At 39.9% G+C, this 24,598-nt stretch overlaps 1 protein-coding gene across 2 annotated transcripts in view; it reads right to left on the bottom strand.

Annotated features, from left to right (window-relative positions):
* LOC144720627 (receptor tyrosine-protein kinase erbB-4-like) overlaps nucleotides 1–24,598 on the bottom strand; it is a 241,858-nt gene that overhangs the window by 117,992 nt on the left and 99,268 nt on the right. For both annotated transcript variants that reach the window (XM_078597523.1, XM_078597531.1), the window contains exons 2-3: nucleotides 17,664–17,815; nucleotides 2,331–2,523 (exon numbers count right to left, since the gene is read on the bottom strand). In XM_078597523.1, the coding sequence (XP_078453649.1) occupies nucleotides 2,331–2,523; nucleotides 17,664–17,815 (345 nt within the window). The remainder of the gene's footprint in view (nucleotides 1–2,330; nucleotides 2,524–17,663; nucleotides 17,816–24,598) is intronic.

The raw sequence follows: 24,598 nt of genomic DNA, 5'->3' as shown, positions 1-24,598 counted from the left end.
TGATCCATATATAGTTATCCCCTATACTGTGAAAAGTGTGGAATAAACGTGTATGCCTCCTGCTATTAGTGTCTCCGAAGTGACTCACTACACGAGCATAAGCATCATATACATTTGAAATATGCTGAAGCTGCATTGATTTCCAATGCTTGTTTACTGACAGCTGTTTAAAACAGGACAACCTATTTATGTTTCACACAATAGATTATTACATCACAATTGTATTTGAGGCACAGTATATTGTTCTGACATCATATTTCTTTGCCAGTGATTTCCAATTAATTCGACTAAATAATTGTGGTTCATTCAGAACTATGATAGACACATTTTTTTCCACTACCATTTGGGAGGATAGATATGTGACTGCTTCATAATGCTGGTCAGTGCAGGTTGGTTTTTTACATCACATGACCATAAGAGGTGGTGACAGATTGAGGCCTTCAGCAAGCAGTGGATTGATCATAACTGACAATGGCTTTAATTAGTAATTATACATAATTTAGATTGTGGGAAGATCTCTCTGGAGTATTACAACATTTTGATGGTGGTATAATGGAAATTCAAACAAAACATGTATGAATATAATAACATAAAAATGTATGACTGAGTTGCAGTCTTTCTGATTGCCTCAGCATTGCAAAGGGTATTTATATTTATATATTTATGCTTCAAAGTTAATCACTTTCGGTTACATTAACAAGAGTTTATAAACTAAAGTGATCATATATTTCCATTGCCACAAATTTTATCATTAATTCATGACATATATCCATTCTCAGTTCAGATATAAAGGAAACCAAACACTAAATTAATTAATGCCAATTCCCACAGTGATGCGCGTTCTTTTATTGCGGACACAATTTTTGCATAATTGTATTGTTTTACGATAGTTCACTTTGACAAGCCTAATAAAATATTTGTATAGAAAGAAAATAAATCAACACTTGTTGCCCCCTCTTCTCTCGTACAAAATGTGCTGTGGCCACATTTTGTCCTATTTTTAGGCTAAGGTGGTTTAGCCCATGCTGTACCAATCCACTGTGCAGGGAAGAAAGTGAGGAATTCTGGGTATATGGTGGGGTAAATGATGTGCCATGGGTAGACAACAAAAGCCTACTTGCACCATGTTCTCTGACCCTGTGGGATTATACTAAATGTAATGAAAAACTAGACTCCTGGTGGAATTGTTGTAGCAAACATATAAACAAGTAACACAGCTTTGAAAATACATTCTGACCATTGTCATCAATGGGCACAACGTAATTTACAGGAAATTATCGGATGGCTACCCAGATCAGTAACCTCTGAAATGCTCGAGATATTTACAATGTGAGGCAATTTTTAGATGTGATACACTGAACACAATTAGCAATGCTAAATTTATGAGACAACACTTTCCACCAATAATACAATGTGTCGTTAAACCTGCCACCACCCAACACAGCTAATTATAAGGTTTGTAACGTAAACAAAACATGCCAATTCGTTACTAGTACAGCACACCGGTGTGTTGGAGAGAAAATCCACAATGTGAGTATGATGTTTCGCCAGCCTGATGATGCAGATTACTGGCGATTACTGGCGAAAGGTCATACTCAGATTGTAAACGTTGTGACAAACCTTACTAATTGGCTGTGTAGGGTGGTGGCGGGTTTAACGACAGATTTATATTCATGCAATCTAACCCAAATACCTGTATTATGGATATTGGTCACGAAAGACTACGCTTTAAACACTTTCCACATAAATATTTATTCTTTATTTGAGTACAGAGTTCCAAATAATTTAATGTATGTGAGCAGTCTACATTTTACGTACAGAGTTAAACAACGTAAAGATCACCAGAGGCAAAGCATTATATACAAATATTATTATTGAATTCTTACATCATATGACTAACACAAGACCTCAAGGAATAGACTGAAAATCTTTTCACATGATCAAATCATCGTGGGTGTGTAATTTAGTTTGTTATCCATTTGGCATGTGAATAAAGGTTAGCAAATGTGGAAAGATGGACTGCATCCAAGCTTGAAGCACTGCCATTGTTTAACCCTGAACTCCATCACCGTGGTTATTAAACCCGTGTGTTGAATAACAACCCAGGCAGGACCAATACATCGTGAAGTGTCAGACATCATTCTCCCTTTAGTTCCCAAACAGAATATTGGCAAGGGCCACTTAATGAATGCAGTACCAAGTCTAAACATTTGTGTGGCCCTGCCACCATGGATGCCTTAGCCTATAAAGCTCCTGGAGACAAGCAATAAAGTAGACAATGTGGCACCCACCATTCCCTGCAGCTGCGCAGCAGTTGTTTAAGCACTCACCTGTTAGGTTGTGCAGACGCAGCTCCTTGAGCCCGTTACGGTTGGTACTGTGCTTGCGATAGTTGAGGAAAACACTCAGCGCATACTTGTCTTCATAGAGTTTGGTGCCTCGGATGATTCGCAGGTTCTCCAGTGGCAGGTGTTCAAACTCATTAATGGCGATGAGCACATAGCCCGACACCTCGTGAATAGTCTGCAGCGAGCACAGAAAACCCCAGAAAAAACAGGAGCTTACGTTAATATTAATGTTGTCAATGCGTGTGGATGTGCAGCAATCACACGGTAGATAAATCAAAGGGCAAGTCCAACGAGGAAGTAAAAATATAATGATTGTACACATCTGTTCCCATGTCTAGTTCACAGCAAATTATCTTTATAATCTACACATAAAGGTCAATGTTTTGGTGCAACATACAGGTTTTCCTCGCTTTGCGGAGGTACAGTGTGCGATTTCGTGTATATGCAGATAACCTATTTCCACCCAACATTCACTGTATGCGGTTTGAATCCACTCTACATGCGGCTATGCGGTCGGACATGTGACAAAACTGTGTGTGTACTGTGTGTAATGTGTGCTTACTGTGTGTACTGCGTGTGTACTGTGCGTACTGTGTGCGCTAGTCGGCAGGCAGTTGTCTCCTCGTACGGTTTTGCATTGGGTGCACTTTTCTTGGAACGCATATGCTATTCGCGCAGCATAAAGGGAAATCTCTCAATGATTTTTTGGGCTACGAATAAGAAACATTCATGGAATATGGAGTCTTTGCTCTGCTGCAAGTCCCCTGCCACCACTCTCCCATTTGTAATAAAGGACTCTTTCTCAATGTCGATCTCCGTTGTCCTTTATTTGGGTTCGTAGAATCTCGTTCACACGGCGTCCTCGCTCAGGCCCGCGTCTCTCGCGACGATCACTCCACAGCCACTCTGCTGCTCGTTCTGCAGCCTCACTGCTGCTCTGCCCTGCAGCCACACCGCTGCTCCGCTCTGCAGCTTCACTGCTGCTCCGCTCTGCAGCTAGCCTTCCCCCGCCCGCTAGCCCTCTGCGTCCTGACACCGATGGCTGACGGTGCCGACGTCTCCCACCGCGTGGCGACCGCGCCACTCTCCCCGTACTGCCCAGCATGGCCTCCTCCCGTTTCACTCCGTCTCAACTCCCCGTTCCCCTTCCGGTTCTCTCCCTAAATACTCTCCCCCACGTGACCCTAACTCCTCCCTCTCCTCACGTGACCCAGACTCCGCCCCCCCTCAATCCTTGCTCGCATTACACATTGACATATTTCGTTGCTTCCTTTTAGTACCTTTCACGCGACGGTCAATGGTATAGTGTTTAGCAGATTGTATAATAATAAATAGTATAAAAGTGTAATGTTTAATATAATGTATAAGGTAATATATAGTATCGTAATTGTATAGTGAATACACAGCAGTGTGGTATACAGTAGGGTGGGTAGAAGAATACATAGTGCAATATTACAATGTATAGTCTAAAGCAGGGGTCCTCAAACTTTTTAAACAGGGGGCCAGTTCACTGTCCCTCAGACCGTTGGAGAGCCGGACTATAGTTAAAAAAAACTATGAACAAATTCCTATGCACACTGCATATATCTTATTTTGAAGTGAAGAAACAAAATGGGAACAAATACAATATTTAAAATGAAGAACAAGTAAAGTTAAATCAACAAACTTGCCAGTATTTCAATGAGAACTATGGGCCTGCTTTTGGCTAGTGAGATGTTCAATGTCCGGTTCCATATTTGTCACTGCTAGTCGTAACAAGTGATGCAAGTGTGCATCCGTTAGTCTAGATCTGGTTAGAGATTTCAAATGTTTCATTCTGGAAAAAGTTTGTTCACAGACATAAGCGCTGCCAAAGATGGTTGCCATTTTGAGTGCATGGTTCCTGAGATGAGGATATGTCTCAGAGGGGAGAAATGCATAGAAATTATGAAGGCTGCTTTGACTTGAATGCGTCTTTCAGAGAGTCACAATTCTGCAGTTCAGCCAGTTCCATTTGGTAAATTGTATCCACATTTTCAATGTCAATAGAAAATGGGTTACGGAAAAGCTGTATGTCCTGTTCATGGAGATGAAGCTCTTTAAATCTAAATTGGAACTCCTTTTGCAATTTGTCCAGTGAATCCACACATGTTTTGTTTGGGAATGCAACCAATGGTTTTTCCGCTAACAGATTTTGAGTTATGGGGAGATGGCAGAAGTTTTCCTCCTTCACTTGTTTGATGAGGAGGCCTAATTTTACTTCAAATGCTTTGACATGTGATTGCATATCACAGATGAGCTTCCCCTTTCCTTGAAGTTGCACATTGAAACTGTTGAGTAGCTCTGTTACATCTGTCAGAAAGGCAAGGTGCCATTTCCATTCTGCATCATTGAGCTCTGGTACTTCTTTGTTTTTTGAAAACAGAAAAGCTGTAATCTGTGGAAGTCATAGAAACGTTTCAAAACTCTCCCTCGACTCAGCCAACGGACTTCTGTACGGTACAGAACATCTTCATAGTCAACATTTAGCTCAGACAGAAATTCCTGAAATTGTCTGTGGTTTAGTGCATGAGCTCTAATGAAGTTAACAGAGTCCCATTTCAGTGATTTACTACACAGCGCTTGTTGGTGCATGAGGCAGTGTATGGCTATTGGATGAGAATGGTTATGTTTGTCCATCTCTTGGTTAATGCGAGCAATTACTCCTTTCTTAGACCCCACCATGCTAGGAGCACCATCAGTTGTCACACTGGCTAGTTTAGCCCAGTTCAGCTCCAAACCATTCACAGTTTGGCAAACCTTTTCATAGATATCCTCTCCTGTAGTTGTTCCTTTGATGCTTTGCAGTGCAGCAAGCTCTTCTGTGACTTCGAAATAGTCATTCGTCCCACGAATAAAAATTAGAAGTTGTGCAGAATCACGAACATCATTGCTTTCGTCGAGTGCCAAGGAAAAATAGGAAAGTTTTTTTGTGGAGTTTTGCAAATGCTGATACAAATTGTCTCCCATTTCTTCAATCCTCCGTGTAATTGTAGGTCCTGAAAGACTCACTGTACTAAATAAATCGGCCTTCTCTGGACATCTCTTTGGCAACAGAAAGAAGGCATTCTTTAACAAATTCTCCCTCAACGGATGGTCTGCCAGTGCACACTATTAGCTTAGCAACTTGAAAACTTGCTCGCAGTGATGAAATATTTAGCTGCTTCTGCTTCACAAAAGTATTTTGCTGAGTTGTTAATGTATTTTTCAGTTTTAATATTTTATCTTTTCTCACTTCTCCGACCAAACAATCATATTTATCTTTATGTTGAGTTTCATAGTGTCGACGTAAATTATATTCTTTGAACACAGACACTATATTCTGGCATATCAGACACACAGCTCTTTCCTTGTACTGCATGAAAAAGTAATCATAAGTCCACTGTTTTTTGAATATCCTACACTCGAGTCAATTTTTCTTTTTCTTGACATCATTGTTTCCTAGGGAGTCAAAATTGCTATTAGTAAAATACCAATATATATACAGCGCTACAAAAACAATATACCAGCAATAACTTTGCCCACACAGAGACATACAGACTGCACTGCCCATCAATGCAGTCTGATTGGGGGAACTACGCTTTTACCCCAGGCTCACACTGGTGCGGGTGCCATTAAAAAGTTAATTACACCTGAAGTTTTGTTCACAGATCGCAGTGCGATCTGCGAACTCGCATAGGAATCGGATCGCATGGGGGAGAAGACCCATGCGATCCGATTCCACTGCAGGAAAAAAGAAGGCACATGTGCCTGTTTTCTTCCGAATCTAATGCAAGTTCAGCCATACAAGCATATGGCTGAACTCGCACTGCTCAGAGATCGCAACAGTATGAACCGGGGCTTACACAACATACAACATATAACCTCATATAATTGAATAGCAATCAGAATATAAATGCACTTACTGTCATTTAAATTGGGTTTCCTACTCCTCGGCCATCTGTCACTGACCATCACGGGAAAACAGCAGGCAGCCCCTCCAGAGATCAGAGATCACTCTGTTATTACCCCTCTATCATTTACTCAGCACACAGGAATATCACTGGGAGTGGAGCCGAGGGGCAAGTGAGGGAGCTGAAGGAGGGAGAGCCAGTCAAGCGCAGCCAGGGGAGGGCTGGCAGCCTTAGGCCTGGGGGGAAAGTCCAGTCAATTGGCCCATTGAACCATTCACCAGCGCAGCCCAATGAGTGCCCACCGCCGCAGCTCAATCAGTGCCCACCACCGCAGCCCAATGAGTGCTCACCAGCGCAGCCCAATTAGTGCTCACCAGCGCAGCCCAATTAGTGCTCACAAGCGCAGCCCAATTAGTGACCATGGGCGGGATAAATGCCCTCGGTGGGCCGCATGTGGCCCGCGGGCCGTAGTTTGAGGACCCCTGGTTTAAAGTATAGGGTGGTATATAGTAATTCAGTATATAATTTAATTTTGGGTTTGTCTATGGCAGTATATAGTACGGGGTAGATCCGTGTGATGTAAGGAAAAAGTTTAGCTGGAGGCATATATTTTTTGCGACGTAGAATTGTAATGTATGACTTACTGTTAGTAGCTCAGCTTATTGGAGAGTATATTTAGTATATTAATGATATTGATGTATCTTCTTGGTTCTTTCGGTAAAGTCACGAAAGAACCAAGAAGATGAATCCCTGCAGTCACGAAAGCTTTAAATCGAAAAAGATATTTTAGATTTTTATGTGGTGGTTTGGCTGCTGTAGCTCCTTACTATTAAAATCCCTTCCCTTTATTACTGCTAACCCTACCTCCTCCCTTTGTTGCTGCTAATCCTACATAATGCATGGGCATAATATGACTTTGAGACCCCCTCCCACCTCCTATGCATTCCACAAGTAGTGACTAATCCCATATCTGCAATTTCCATAAATATGCTAAATTCCTCTATTTATATGGAAATTCCTTTGTCAAGGCGCCCTTCCTCCCCTAACCCAGCTTAAATATACGCTGCCAAGCGTGGTGGTGTTCATTCAGACGCTGTCTTTCCGACAGACCTGTTCTTCACCTGAGGACAGCTGCTTGCGTTGTGGCCGAAACGTCGTGAGAATTGTATTTTTTATTTCCCTTCTACGTGACTTTACCGAAAGAACCAAGAAGATTCATAGAATACATTTAACAAGGTTTTTTTTAAAAATAAATGATGCGGAGTTTTTAATTCGTTTGCATCTGCGTGCACATTTGTAAAAAAAAATGCAAAAAAATGGAATTGACCTTCTTGGTTCTTTCGGTAGTCACGTAAAAGGGAAGTAATAAAATAATAAAAATAAAACACTTCTGAGGCCTTCTTCCACTGTTTCTTAAGCTGTCTCCTTTCTTGAACGAGGCGCTTGATTTCTTGTTGCCTCCTGGAAACTGGTGGGGTTGGAACCTTTCTCCCGCCTTTTGCCTCTTGCACTCCAAAGCTTTCTGCCCCGTACTCATAGATGATGTCCCCCATCCTCTCCAACTTCTTCTCCACTGTGCCTCGAAGTTTCTCGAGGGTCAAGGTAAGGTCAGTATTCACTGTTTCCCACAACTTCTTGTCACTGGCGCCAGGCCACTTCACATACGGTCTGTGCCCTGGTAGTCTCCTCTCGACTGCAGGTCTGGGAGGCTGGGTGAGTTCCACTCCTGTTGTTGGTTCCACCTCAGTTGTTACTTCGGTGCTTGAGTTTACGTCCTCCATGACAGTGGTACTGATGCACTGCAAACTATGGTTTGCGTCCAGTTGCTGTGCTTCATTCGACTGATTTGATCGCTTTCGCAGAAAGTAATCAATGCGAGGCCTGTCTCTCTTTACCCAAACACCCCTTCTTCCCCTGGTGGATCCTCAACCCATGGTGTGATGTAACTTTCCTCCAACCACAGACACATACCTGCATCTGTTTGTGGCCCGCTGTTGCAGCGGAACTTGTGACAGTTGCTGTGGTGTTCTCTTGTGCTGTGCTCTCATTACTCGTAGTCGTTTCCGGTCCAGTCGTTACCATGTTGTCAGCCGATGAGGTTAGAATTAATAAACCTTACTCCCTCCCTTTGATACTGCTAATCCTGCATAATGCATGGGCATAATGACGTTAAACCCCTCGCCAATCCTCCTACATATCTCACAAGTAGTACTAATCGCATATCTGCATTTCCCATAAAAATGATAAATTCCTCTTGATATGCACTCCGCAGGGAATGGATTCTTTGCTCCGCTGCAAGCTTCCTATCACAATTCTCCCATTGACATATTTCGTTGCTTCCTCTTAGTACCTTTCACGCGACGGTTTATGGTATGGTGTATAGCATATTATATAATAATAAATAGTATTAAAGTGTAATGTTTAATACAATGTATAAGGTAATATATAGTATCGTAATTTTATAGTGAATATATAGCAGTGTGCTATACAGTTGATTGGGTAGAATAAAACAGTGTAATATGACAAGGTATAGTCAATAAGCATATTAGTTGCTGCGGCGCCATATTATTAACATTCCTTCCCTTTATTAATTCTAACCTTACTCCCTCCCTTTGATACTGCTAATCCTGCATAATGCATGGGCATAATGACTTTAAACCCCTCGCCAAACCTCCTACGCATTTCACAAGTAGTACTAATCGCATATCTGCATTTCCCATAAATATGCTAAATTCCTCTTGATATGCAAATTATTTTGTCAAGACGCTCTTCGCCTCCATCCCAGCATAAATAATCGCTCCAAGCCTGGAGCGTGCCATTCAGACTGTCTACTTGACAGACCTGTTTTCCACCTGAAGACGGCTGCTTGCGTTGTGGCCGAAACGTCGTGAGAATTATTTTATTATGTTTTATTTTTATTATTTTATTACTTCCCTTCTACGTGACTTTACCGAAAGAACCAAGAAGATGAATCCCTGCAGTCACGAAAGCTTTAAATCGAAATGGAATTGACGTTTGGTGACTGAGCTTTTCAGAAGACGGGAGAGTTCTGTCTCATGGAATTCTCAAACCGACAAACTAAAGAACAAAAACCTTGAGTTCCATCCACTTCAAGATGCCTTAAAATTAATTGAATGAACATAGTGTGACGAGACAGTAACACGCATTAGAGATGCTTTAGCATGATTTTGCGTTTCTTAATAGACTATTTACATTACATTGCAATGCATTTCAAGTAAATATCCCAGTCAATGGACAAGGGAAGCATGGTAACAACAGAACACATTTCAATATGTTATTCATTAACAACAACACATGCTGCTGTATTATTCAAAGTATCTGAATAACCATTTAGCCATGTTGCAAAACTACAAAACAAATTTTCAGAGTTCAACAGGCTTAATAGCTGGATAAAAGCAATCAACAGAAGGGAGACACAGATATATTTGTCGATAATAAAGAGTTGTTTTGGGTTAGAGCACGTAAGTGTGGTGGCCTCAAGGGGGTCACCGCGGTGTAGAGACAGTGCCGTGTGAGGGGTGGTACTGTAAGGGCGGAGCCCGGGTGTCGTTGAGAAGGGGGTCGCGTCAGGATGTGACAGCGAGGTGAACACGGGAAGGGCACGTGACTGGACGAGGGGCCCCCAGTCGGGGGTGAGAGGATCATGTGATGCCAGGGGAGTTATAAGCGGGGTCCCGAGGGGGATCAGGGCGTTCAACTCTGGAAATGAAGTCGCCATCCTCGATCCTCGGTCCTCTGTCTCCGGTCTTCATGCATGGACCAGGCAGCCAGTTAGCTGTTCTGGTCCAACTATAGAAGTGTCTCTCCGAGTGTCAGTTTAGTTAGTCGTGGTGTTCACCACCTTATGCTGGTATCCTGTTAGAGTTACCCGTTGTGTTAAATAAACGTGTTGACTCCAAGTACAAGCGTGCACCTAAGTTAACACACTACATAAGTACAAATGTGTCGTTAACCCGCCACAGTTAATTAGTTAGGTTTGTCATGTAAACAAAATGTGTCAATTAGTTACTACTTCAGCCCACCGATGCACTGGATAGTAAATTTACAACATTTACAATTTGAGTACAACGTTTTGCTGGTGATTATGACCAGAATCAAACTATTTTGCCAGAATTGTGATGTGTGCTACCTGCTTCTGGTCTTATAATAGAGCAAAATGACGTCATAACGGTGAGCTAATCAGGTGCAGGGTGCAGAGAGTAGAGGGAGGGGGGAGTTATTGTAATTATATAACAATAACAATGGATTATGTTATAATCTCTGACTATTAGCTTAAACATTTCTTGACAAAAAACAAATATCTCACAATTCAGTTTTATGCATTCTTGCATGCAAATCTCATACCCAATATAATGTATTCTGTAACCAATGTAATTGCTTGTCACAATGTTACAGTGAGTTATTTTTGTTGTCTTTGTGGCATTCGTCAGAGAGTATGTAGTTTAAACTGTTTGGTTTTTAAAGTCAGCTGATGAAATACTTGCTTCTAGCTTAGGCATTTTTACTTTTTGCTTTCTTTGCTTGTGTAGTGAATTCAACTGAGTCGCAGATGTAAACTTGGAGACAACACATTTATTCAACTCCAACACAGGGGTAACTTTCCCCTTAACAGATTAACAACCTATAGTGGTGACCATCAGGCTAACTACACTAATTACAACGTAACTGCTACTACAGACCGGGACCACAGCTTGGGTCCAGGTCTACGTGTTGGAGACACGTTGAACGGAGAATGTAGATGAAGGTTTCTTCCAGGATGAACAACAACCTTGGTCCCTTTTCGGACCCGGCTTATATTCTATGCGGCATGGCTGGCTCCGCCCTTGGCTACGACCACCTTCCAAAATCCTCGAGAAGGAATTGGATCCCAACCACATGACCACCCCTAGCCCCCACTTGGGGCCCCTTTGTAGACTTAACTGGTCACGTGTCCTCCCGGGTCAACCAGAGTGCCATGGCTTTTAGTAACCTCATCCTACGGCCGGCACTCACACACCCTGTCCTGCAGGGTTTGCATTGCACACCAAGCGTGGTGCCATCTAGCGCTATCAATCAGCACTCACTGGGCCCCTCTAGGGCCAGTACTACACCCACACCCTTGTGGTAACCGCGATGTTGTTACACCGCACGCTGTGCCGCTCTGGAGCCAGAACTGCACGTTGACATCCCACGATGTCACTACACAGATAAAGAAAATGGCATGCTGAATTGAAAGCAAGCGATAAACGAATGTAACATGATACCTATGGTGTTGTTCCTGTCAAAATATGCCGTCTCTATAACATATGCACCCATGCAATCTATACTAAACCTATGAATGATTATAAACAAATGGCAACATAATGCATAGATGAGGTCTGGTCAATACATTATTTTCTGACATCCATGTTAAACTATGTGTTTCTTAATTTTTATTTTAATAAGTACGTATTTTTTATTGACAATTGGTGAATCAGTATGATTGATCAAATGAATGCAGTGATAATGACAACCAATTATTAATTTTATAGCCCATACCCAACAGTGCAGTGAGGGAAAAAAGTATTTGATCCCCTGCTGATTTTGTACGTTTGCCCACTGACAAAGAAATGATCAGTCTATAATTTTAATGGTAGGTTTATTTGAACAGTGAGAGACAGAATAACAACAACAAAATCCAGAAAATCGCATGTCAAAAATGTTATAAATCGATTTGCATTTTTATGAGGGAAATAAGTATGACCCCTCTGCAAACTTGACTTTGTACTTGGTGGCAAAACTCTTGTTGGCAATCACAGAGGTCAGACGTTTCTTGTAGTTTGCCAACAGGTTTGCACACATCTCAGGAGGGATTTTGTCCCACTCCTCTTTGCAGATCTTCTCCAAGTCATTAAGGTGTCGAGGCTGACGTTTGGCAACTCGAACATTCAGCTCCCTCCACAGATTTTCTATGGGATTAAGGTCTGGAGACTGGCTAGGCCACTCCAGTACCTTAATGTGCTTCTTCTTGAGCCACTCCTTTGTTGCCTTGGCTGTGTGTTTTGGGTCATTGTTATGTTGGAATACCCATCCACGACCCATTTTCAATACCCTGGCTGAGGGAAGGAGGTTCTCACCCAAGATTTGAAGGTACATGGCCCCGTCCATCGTCCCTTTGATGCGGTGAAGTTGTCCTGTCCCCTTAGCAGAAAAACACCCCCAAAGCATAATGTTTCCACCTCCATGTTTGACGGTGGGGATGGTGTTCTTGGGGTCATAGGCAGCATTCCTCCTCCTCCAAACACGGCGAGTTGAGTTGATGCCAAAGAGCTCCATTTTGGTCTCATCTGACCACAACACTTTCACCCAGTTTTCCTCTGAATCATTCAGATGTTCATTGGCAAACTTCAGACGGGCATGTATATGTGCTTTCTTGAACAGGGGGACCTTGCGGGTGCTGCAGGATTTCAGTCCTTCACGGCGTAGTGTGTTACCAACTGTTTTCTTGGTGACTATGGTCCCAGCTTCCTTGAGATCATTGACAAGATCCTCCCGTGTTGTTCTGGGCTGATTCCTCACCGTTCTCATGATCACTGCAACTCCACGAGGTGAGATCTTGCATGGAGCCCAGGCCGAGGGAGATTGACAGTTCTTTTGTGTTTATTCCATTTGCAAATAATCGCACCAACTGTTGTCACCTTATCGCCAAGCTGCTTGGCGATGGTCTTGTAGCCCATTCCAGCCTTGTGTAGGTCTACAATCTTGTCTCTGACATCTTTTGGTCTTGGCCATGGTGGAGAGTTTGGAATCTGATTGATTGATTGCTTCTGTGAACAGGTGTCTTTTATACGGGCAACAAGCTGAGATTAGGAGCATTCCCTATAAGAGTGTGCTCCTCATCTCAGCTCGTTACCTGTATAAAAGACACCTGGGATCCATAAATCTTTCTGATTGAGAGGGGGTCAAATACTTATTTCCATCATAAAAATGCAAATCAATTTATAACATTTTTGACAGGCGTTTTTCTAGATGTTGTTGTTGTTATTCTGTCTCTCACTGTTCAAATAAACCTACCATTAAAATGATTGACTGATCATTTCTTTGTCAGTGGGCAAACGTACAAAATCAGCAGGGGATCAAATACTTTTTTTCCCTCACTGTAACTATAGACATATTTCATGTGTTTCATCCATCTACTTTAAAGCCAAGTAATGAAGATAACTAATGCTGAAAAAGAGGCAACTTTTTGGCAATGTAGTGTGTCATGAGGTTTATATCACACAATGTTTATACTGTACATATGGCAACCAAATGTCTGCATGATTATTCTTGTAGCGCTTTAGACCTTTACCACTGAAACAATAAGTCGCTGAGATGGCATATTTGTAATGCAACATTCCTATCTTTATTTTTAATTGCAAAAGATAAGAGCAATTGTTATTATTTAAACCTATAACCTTGGTAATAGATTATCAGATGACTACAACGTCACATCGTTCAAACCAAAAAATCCGAGCAATTTCAACGTTAAATTTGATTTCGGTAGATAAATGTTGATAAAAAAAAAGTTACACTTTACATATATGACTGATTTTTTATGATAAAAGTGGTCTAAAATTTTGAGGGAAGTGCTAAGAATGGGGAACTTAGCATAGCTGCAAGTAAATTAAGGCTAAAGGGCAAAAGTGTGGAAACAATTGTCCTTTGTTTCAAAAAACCAAACATTAAAAGGTGACAATAAAATAACATCGAGGCACAAATAATGGATTCCATAGTGCGTTTTCAAATATTGTGTAACATGTTGGCTCACACATGGAAATGCAACCCATAACATTGAGTAATGTGTCTGCTGCAATACGAAACCGAACTCATTGGTGTTGGTCTGGCCAAATAAACTCAAAACTCTGTCTGTTTTTGCTGTTGATGAAGTCTATCAGGCAGGAGAATTGCAAAAAAAATAACAGTACAAGGTAGTATTCTTAGGTTTTTTCGGTAAAGTCACGTAGGTAAAAAATTAAAATTAATAAAAGTAAAATAAAAATAAAAATCACGACGTTTCGAATGCAACACAAGCAATCATCATCAGGTATAAATGAAATAGCAACAAAAAATTCTAACCAGAAAAACTATAGACAGACATATAAGCTGACAGATATCACCAAGATACATAGAGAGAGAGTAACACAGGTACAGAGAGGGAGATCGTCTCTGTTGAGTGGCCTTAAATAGGCAGAGGGGGCGGGGGCAGAGAGATGGAGGGGGTTAGATAATTTTTTCTAACCAGAATCCTTGCAGTCACGAAAGCTTCAAATCTAGAATTGAACCACTTCTACGGGGAAGTTCCAAGTTTATCTTTTTCTCTCTCTGGGTTTTTGTTTTCTCTATCTGCCTGTGTATTTAGTGTACTTTTTTCTGTCTACACTCGTTTTTTGTCGTTCTTATGTTCTGCTCTGTCTGTGTGTCTCCGTTCCTTTTGTTTTATGTTTTGTCTTTCTTTGGAATTTTCACACTTAAATTCTAACTTAGCAATCTTTGAAATACGTAATCGACCAGGCTATGCGTTAATTGTGTGTTGACCGACTCTCTGTTGTATTACATAACATTTCGATATTTCGCTAGGTTATTTAATTTAGTGTGTTCTTTCTCCCTCTCTCCTAATGTTCAAACTTGTCTTACTTTACTACGCGTTTTCCGCACTCATTGACATGTTATTTTTTTACGCGTTTTCCGCACTCATTGACATGTACATTTTTTATCTAACCCCCTCCATCTCTCTGCCCCCGCCCCCTCTGCCTATTTAAGGCCACTCAACAGAGACGATCTCCCTCTCTGTACCTGTGTTACTCTCTCTCTATGTATCTTGGTGATATCTGTCTGCTTATATGTCTGTCTATAGTTTTTCTGGTTAGAATTTTTTGTTGCTATTTCATTTATACCTGATGATGATTGCTTGTGTTGCAATCGAAACGTCGTGATTTTTATTTTACTTTTATTAATTTTAATTTTTTACCTACGAAAAAACCTAGGATTTTGAATCCTTGCAGTCACGAAAGCTTCAATTCTAGAATTAGTACAAGGTCGCTCTGATTTGGAATACGATATCTCCATAGCTACAGAACAATAGTTTAACAGTAATAACCTTCATTCATATTTTTCTAGTACTGTGGTAGTACAGGATTTGTATCCAACACATTCCAAAGTAGACTTCCATGTATAGTTTAAAGATGTCAAAGGCATTGTGTAACTCTACACCAGAGCTCTGCAAAATCGCATTAACCACAGTCATAGGCATATGTGGTCTGAGCCCTTCACCATGTGTGTCTGTGTCGAATGCAATTTTTTTAACTTCTCAGAAACTGGTGTTATAGAATGCTCACGCATGGCTCATTTATCAGGTGGATCAACCCAAGGTCACGGCAAGGCACACAATGCCAGCTGGTAAGGGAATGAGCACCAACCTTTGTACTATTTAATGTGCATGAAATGCAACTTTTTTTAATAGAATTTTCGTGGCACAATGAACACTAGCTCATGGATATGATACAATTTTGAAACTTAAACGTTTCAATAAGCTCTAAAGGTAAACATGCATGTATATGCTTTTAATATGATGATGATGATGACTGTAAGAAACATCAGCCATGTTCTAGCCACTGCTGAGACGAAGTCGTCCCCACGTCATCACCATTTCTCATTTTGCGATGCCACAATCCATCTCGCTCTTACACGAGCTGATCTCATCACGCCATCGCCACGGTGATCCATCTAAGCATGCTCTCTGCTTTGACTGACTCACATTCCATCACCAGGATTGTGTCCTGCTCAAGCTAACTTACATTCCTTACAGGTTAATATGACGTTCATCACGTGTGTTTCATTCCTCCACTGACCCTAAATTTAAATTCTAAGCAGGCTTCCTTGTGGACTCTTCAGGTTTTTGTCATTATCTACGTTTCTGATCCGTCATGGTTTATATGCAATGATCGACAACTTTTTAATTTTTCATTATCAATCCAGCAATCCAAATGCCCTCTGTCCTGCCATCACTAATTTTCCTCGATATACTGTACATATTTGCTGTGTTTCCCACTTGTCTGCGGCCACTGTTTATTTTGTTTAGCAAACTCATCGTACGTGACTTTTGCTTTTCTCATAATAATATGCTAATGTAGTTAACGTAATCAAAATACAGTTATCAAGCTTTTACTCCAGTTCATCTATGGGCAAGTTTATTTATTTATTATGTTGCTTGTTAACTTGCACACGTTTGATACACTTTGGTCAAATTCATCAACGTGTGTGAATATTTATACGTAACAAAAATATAATTAAGTACTTTATTTACAGCTAGAGTAGAACTCGAAATGATGTATGATGATGTCTTTGTGGCAGGGTGCAGATAGTACATAAACTAAAGGAATTTATGTTGGGGAAAAACCCCACCAGCCATTATTTATTCACTTTTGGATAAAGAGTGTGAAATATTCAGCAATGGATTGACAAAAGCCTATAATTCTTAATTTAATAAATGAGAAACAAAACATTTCTGAAGCTTAATAGCATTAACATGACACTTGTCTTCCAGCTGAAGCTGCAGTGTTGATAAAATCCTTGGAAAGCTGAGATAAATACTCTATTGTCAGGCATATGTAAAGCTGTTTTCACACCCTCTATACACGCATATGTCTTGTCATTCTATCATAAAAAATATAGTAATTTTGCATTGGAAATAAATTCATGGTGAAATACTTCATTTCATATTGGCATTTCAGTAGAATTGTGCTGCACTGTGGTTAGAGTAAACAATTATGAATATTTCATGCATACCAAACCCATAAATAACATGCAGCACTGGTTTAACGTGTTAAAATGTAAAGAAAAAACATGCAAACATGTGTTGTACAACTGGTGTACTAATTATGAATTGTGTCATTTATAGCAGCACATTTAATATGTAATATATATTAAATAGTTTTATGATCCATATATATAAGAGTGTTAAGAATTTTCACCATTAAAAATAATGTAGTCAGTTAACTTTAAAAAAAATCACAGCATTCAACATTATGTATATTACACTGCTACATTAACTATTCATGCATGCATTCATCTTTTTAATATTGGCCTAATTTCTTTCCACATCTGCATTCATAAAAAGAAGATTTCATGAAAAAGACACTACGAACCCGACCGCAAATATTAATGTGCAGTGCTTTTCTGCCCAAATGTAGAGGCACCAGTGCAGGAACCTCACTGGATTGACCTAATCCTGCATGGTTCACAAATACAGGCATTCCTGACGTCAACCAAATCAGAGCCTTGTTTGTGCAAAGGAACCCGAGCTCAGACCAAGATTCTGCGACGAAGGTCATCTCGGCATCGAGGCGAAACCTGGAAGGCCATCCTGCCCCAAGGTCTCTCTCACCCGCAGGAAGCTGAGGTCTTTGTCGGGCCCAATGTTGGTGATCTCGAGGTTTCCCAGCACGACCTCACAGTGCTCGTAGATCTTGCGCAGTGTCTGGTACTGAAGCTCACGCGTGGCACTTGCACTGAGCTTGTTCTCCGTTCCGCTGCACACTGCCGGTAAACGATAGCAAGCGATGCCATGAGCACATGACCTGTGAACCTGCGTACTTACACAAAGTGGTATATTTTTAATATTCTCTTGACATATTGTAAAAAAAAAATGTAGGTGAAAACAAATTACAAGTGACATATTATGCCCAATACACGTTTGACAAAACATAATGTTCTGCCCTTGATCTGCTCAAAAAGTTTCATGTTAAATTGGCATTTTTATCATCACATTTGCTTGTGTGTCATCACCACAAAAGCACATTTGTAATAATTTAATTTAAACTGCTATCGCCCCGAATTCTGAAACAAAATTAACTATAAAAATCCCACTGCGAGCTATCGGGGCTTTGTGAATAGTTCATAGCAAGCCTACTTTTGTTGTCTACCATCCATGTACCACCCATGGGTTCTAAATTTCACCACAACATTGAGTTGCTCTTTATGCCCTCCAAGCAGAAATATACGTTTTAGATCTTCTTGGTTCTTTCGGTAAAGTCACGTAGAAGGGAAGTAATAAAATAATAAAAATAAAACATAATAAAACAATTCTCACGACGTTTTAGATGTTTTATATCTGCATAGAATACATTGCTATTAATTATATACAACAATAACATGAATTATGTTTTTTATTTGCATTACATTTTAGATAGTGTTTTATACCATGGTTCTGCACCGCGATTTGAGCATTATGATTTTGTAAAAAAAAAAGTAAAGAAAGATAAGATACATAATAGATCGTGATCTAACCCAAAAAAAACTCTTATGGATTCTATTGGTTGTGAAAGCCTACGTGTTAAAGATAAAATTATAAAATAATTCAGTATTCTGCATGCTTAGTGAAAACTACGTATGAAATTAGATCTGAATAAGTGTGAAAAGAAAGGAACATATTCTGCCTTCAGGCTGAAGCATGTTATGGTTAATATGATTTATTAACGACAGTGATTTAGCAAGATAAAATCCCCATTACAAGTAGAACTCTCAAAGTTATTATGGCCACAGCATGTTGGCTTTTAAACACTTGGAAAGGGTCTCAAGCAGATCTAGACCTAAGGGAAGATGTGTTTGTATTCATATATCATTAAACAAAATAAACTGCAGAAATTAGCATTAAAACATAAAAACACATTTGCACGCTGCCTAGAGTTACATACACTACCATGACTTTATGCAAATGTCATATTTAATGTATACTCTCCAACAAGTCGACTCAATTTCTTAAATCCCCTGTGCCATAGGGAAGTCACCAAACACAAACACCAGCTGTCACAACTGCAAACGGAGCATGCCTGCAAACTACTTGGATGTGCAACACTATATGACACCCCCTTGGCAAGCCGTCCTATCTCGTGAAGCAGGGTAACCTTGACGCCAATAAATACAGAGTGAAAAGTGATGCCAGCAACAATGTTTTGGAAATAATACCTCTATGGGTGGGGGTATTTTGGTCACGTCCTTGCGCACATTCCTTTTATTTTATTTTTCCCCACGCCGTGTAATAACTCGAGTAATCGTATGTATCTGTAGGAATCAATTATTATTTTGTTGGAAGGACAGATAACTTTTGGTATCAGGTTGTGTTATTCTGAAAGAAATATTACTCAATTGCACGGCTGAAAAGCCATTTCCCAACTTACACGCCTTTCGGACAGCACAAAATGGGGTCATTATTATAAATGTTACGACTTCAGGTTTATATTTTTTTGTTAACCGGTATAAATGCTAGAGCGCCAATTCTCATATTGCTCATGGTAAAGTGAGTGTTTAATGTTCACTCCAATAAGTGGACATTCACTGCAATAGCAGTACCGACTGTGCGTCATCTCCAAAGCCTGCATTCTCTAGCGCCATATTGAATGCTCTCCTGTAAATCCACTGCGTGAGTAATTTTGCAGGGAATTCTTCCTGTTAAGCCGCATTCGTCATTGTGAATATAACCAACATAGACGCAAGCATGTGCCGTCCTAAAAAACTGTGAAATGCAAGCTGCATGAATTGCATTGTATCCAAGGGCACGGCACAAAAAAGGAGAAGAAAAAAAATAGCCCAGACCACCATGGGACTGACTGCCCAGTCTGGCTGATGTATAGCGACAGCTTAGACACAGCTCTATATCGCAAAGTCATTTCATTTCCAACTAACATGAAAAACTGCTCAAACAGCTTCAATAAAAATGACTGGCCCCCCTTTAGCTTGGACTCGGCATGAAAGATTATGCTAACTGATAAGTCATCGCTGCAAATGCACTGTCACGTAACGCACAAGCTAGGCTTTTTTTTATCATGTGAATGTGGAAGAAGATTTGTGGTAGCTTTCACCCCCCCCCCCCCCCATGTGCTGATAGCTCATTGTCAGGATTTTTTCTGCCTCACCCCCTTTTTAAGTAAACTGCTAAATTGTCTCCAAGGTTGGCTTAATGGAGGCAGACGACCTCAGTATGGGCACATTAATTATTTGACCTCACCTCAAGGTTTCTGGTGACATCTGGAAAAACTTATTGCGTCGGCTGTTGAGAAGATTGGCAGAACAATAATTTATTTAGTATGACGCTGTTTCGAGTTAGCATGGGTTGAATAGGAAGGGAAAAAACAGCTTACTGTCATGTGTATGACAAATAATAGCATACTTGCTTCATTTAAAAAAAATCTTAACAAAAATGGTACCTCCACATCTGCAAAGTTTGTAAAAGACCAAACATGTGGTTTCATGATAAGCCAAGAGATTACTATGGCTGCACCAATGTCTGATACACATTCATACTTGTATACACATACGTGTAGTGTAATTTGGTGCATGTACCTTGACCAGACCAAGCCTACGATGCACATACTTTATGCATTTTGAGATATGAAGTCACAGATGAGTCATTTAAAACATGTCAAGTGAAAGTTTTTAAACAGTGTGCATAAGTGAGCCTGTGACCGTAAAACGGCATCTAATATTGGCAGCAATGCTCTTGGTACACAAGTGATATAATAATAGCACGGGCAGAGCAAGATACGGTTTCAAATGCATGTATCACTGGAGCTGCTTTGTGATCTCTCTGGAGACCGCGTGAATCACATTGAGGTAACTGTGTGTATGACAGAATTAGAATGGCAGCCTTAACCCACACATCTGGAACATACTGTATTTACTTCCATTGACATGTCCTAAAATAAATTAATGTAAATATGGATAATAGTATAATTACATATTTTGTGATTCGATTAGATCTTGTTATAAAGCGTGCGAAACACTGACCTCAGCATTCACATTATTCTTTGGTTCTTTCGGTAAAGTCACGTATAAAGATAAAATAATAAATTAAATAATAGAAAATTAAGATTGAAGCATTCACATTGTAAAAAAAAAACATTTAGGGTTTTAAAATAATGCTCTACGAGTGTTTGTTAAAATATTGCATAGTCCAGCTTCTGGATAGTTATGAATAGCACAAATAAAACCAATAGCGAATCAAAATGCATTCCCGAAACAAATGCAGTAAAAATGAGAATGTAATTATAGAGAAGCATTATACTGCAATGAATATAAGTAAACTGCTCTAATTACCAGTAAATTATGTATGTAGACGAGCTGCATAATTAAAATAATAGCAAATAATATCCAGTGCTTGCCGGGGTGCTGAGGGTAAGGGGTCTCTGCAGCGGGATTAGGTGGCAGTAAAACTCGACGGGGTTTGCACATGGACGAGCATAATGGAGGCAGTAAAACACTTCAGACACCTTTATGGGGGCTCAGCTGCCTCCACGGCATTATAAGTAAATCTGTTATTGATTCTGAGACTTATTTAACACAGCAGTACAAACTGTCTTGTACCGCTAATAAAGACACCTGTACATTATTGCACCTGCGCAGCTAGCTGTACCGTGCTTCCAGCATCCAATCACCCGAGGCATTTTGGGAAAGAGAGAGGGGGGGATTTCAAGACGGTGTCTGCATTCTTAAACGAAACGTGCAACGCGTTTTTCATGAAAGCTTCGTTACAGGAGAAATGCTATGTAAAAGTTCAATCTGCCTGAAAACCCCACCAAAAAATATTTTTCCATGAGTCTAGACAACGCACCAACTGCTGTCAGTATGTTTGTTACATTTCGACAACGGTTTCCAGCATTGGCACTGATTTGCTTAAGCCATGCAACGAACATAAATGGTGTGCACTTATTGTTTTGCATTTTAGAATAACGAGTAAAAGTAAACTTCACTTGTGCATGTACTGCTTAATATAGACCCAGCCATGGTGTTTAGAGTATGCGGCTGCTATAAATTTCCACATGATAAGCCACTTCGGTGAGCTATCATTCGTGGCCAGGTGGTTTCTGAAGAAGAGCTACATAGCTCAGTTGACCTCACATGGGATTGTTTGACCATACTTGACCACGTTCCTCTGTATGGGTTGGTGAAGGGGCAAAAGGGACATGCAGGATCAGTTCAGATACAATTTGCCACTGATGTTCAGCCTGATCAAACGTTGGTCACCAGGTTCATCGCGCAATGGGCTAACAACTGCACCACAAGACCCACACTGTATAAACTGCCACTTAATTATCTATTATGCTTGGATTGTAATTATATCTGCTTAAACGAATGTTAAATAATAATTGCAATCATATCATACTCCAATGGCCTGTCCGGTCAATCCAGATTCATTGGTAAGTTAAATGTTGGTAATTGATACTACAGTCATCTGTTTGGCCAGAATAGTCGTAGAGCTGGGCCTCTTTCCAAAACGTTACATCATCGCACACTTTTGGAGCGTTTTAGGCAAGTCAAAATTGTGCTTTCACTAGAAACTCAAGCTGCTTTGTGCCAAAATATCATGTGTATGGCTCATACAACCACGCGGCACTCTCACTCACAACAACCCTACTTGCACTGGAACTGCAAAATTTTATTTTGAAATGCAATTTGTAAAATGAATGTTGCTCCAAAGCCAGGAATCCTTTTAATCATACAGATAAGAAATTAGCTACCTCATTAAGTCAGGTTTTTATTATTGCATTGTTTGATATTTGTTTTCATGATCATTTTATAACTATTATTCTTAGCATTTGGGAAAGTATATGTATTTTTCTTTCATTGGCATATTTTTTTTTATTATACCCTCTACATGTGTTGAAATTAAATATTTCATGCATAAGTAAATACATCATTGTTGAATACTTATACGGTATTAAACATAAATATTTATTTTTATTCAGTATTTTAAAGATAAAAACAGGAAAACACTCTAATGAGGGTAAACTTACACAAATAGGGGTAATTGAAGAGGTGGAATAGCACATACAAAAATCATTTTATAGCTATAATAACTATTAAATTTCGATTTAAAGTTTTCGTGACTGCAGGGATTCATCTTCTTGGTTCTTTCGGTAAAGTCACGTAGAAGGGAAGTAATAAAATAATGAATGGCCATTCAGACGCTGTCGCCTCGACAGACCTGGTTTCACCTGAGGACGGCTACTTGCGTTGTGGCCGAAACGTCGTGAGAATAATTTTATTATATAATAACTATTATTCTATAAATACAAAAATGTATTGATGCAAAAATAGGACAGGTTTGCGAGAGACTGATAGTTACATCAGCTGGATTAATGACCAACTGTCTCTAGCTTTTTTTAATGGCGCTGTTTGATGCGAAGGTATCATGTGTGGCTCATCGTCTTTCTCAATTGAAATTGTGCGCTACAAGCCTCAAACAAATGCACCGGGACATCTCTTAATTTTATCCAGGATAGCACTGTGTTTCTCGCCAGGAACTCGACGGGTTGCTGCACGTACTGCACACCTTTGAAGTACTTTCACCAAGAACTGTGATCTAGGCGATGTTTTGTAATACTCTACATTGGTTATTGCTTGATCCAGAGATCACAGGTGGCCTTATTTCTCACGAAACGATGCCCAGGTCAGAGCACCGTGCCAGCACTGCTAAAATATCTGATTTCAGCTCTGAGTTTGCAACCAAAGTAAAGCACTCTCATTCATAGCGAGTTGCATGACCTCAACCTATTCACCAATGACTGCACAAATACGATGTTATTTCCACTTAATTTGTCTAAATCCAGAAGAGAAAGAAACACATTGAACGTGACATAAAAACAAAGGACTACAAGCCTCCAAGGTTTGTTTAAAAAACTCCCATAATAGGAAACGGTATTTGCCATAGATCTTTAAAACCTAGACTCAGGTCTTAAAATAAGCATCTTTACCCCAGATATTTTGAAATACCTAGCTATAAAAAGAAACCCATTTTGCCTCCAAAGTTCGGTAGGTGCCACATAAATGATTACAGTATTACCATGAAAAATGTAAAAGTTGGTTACTTTATGCAGTAACTTTAAATATAGGCATATGTTAGGTATATGTGTTCGTATATGCTGCATGCATGTGAAAACTAAAGAAAACATAGCATCCCTGACACAGACGTTGATGGAAATATGGAATGTAAAAGATATAGGTTACTTGTACTGTAATTGTGATCAGTCATGTGACGTTACATTTACATTAATTTAATGTTATATTCCAAGTTATCACAGCCCAGCAATATACATAGTGTTCTGTAAAACTAGGTCGCTAATAAGAATGTCTGCTCCAATAATATTTGATTATGGTTGTTTAGTATTGTCTATTTTCCTCACAGCCACCTAACTTTCTGAAATGACAATAATCAATTATAGTAAAAATGTGTTAAACTAATTAAATATAGTTATAGAAACTGTTAATTTCCACATATTGCAAAGAGTTACACAGCTACATATTAATAAAAAGTGCAAGGCAACC

Source organism: Lampetra planeri, chromosome 1 (assembly GCF_965212315.1).
Source record: "Lampetra planeri chromosome 1, kcLamPlan1.2.h2, whole genome shotgun sequence".
In the NCBI taxonomy this organism is placed as follows: Eukaryota; Metazoa; Chordata; class Hyperoartia; order Petromyzontiformes; family Petromyzontidae; genus Lampetra; species Lampetra planeri.
The sequence above is the reverse complement of the archived record's forward strand: the minus strand, read 5'-3'. Positions and strand labels throughout refer to the sequence as shown.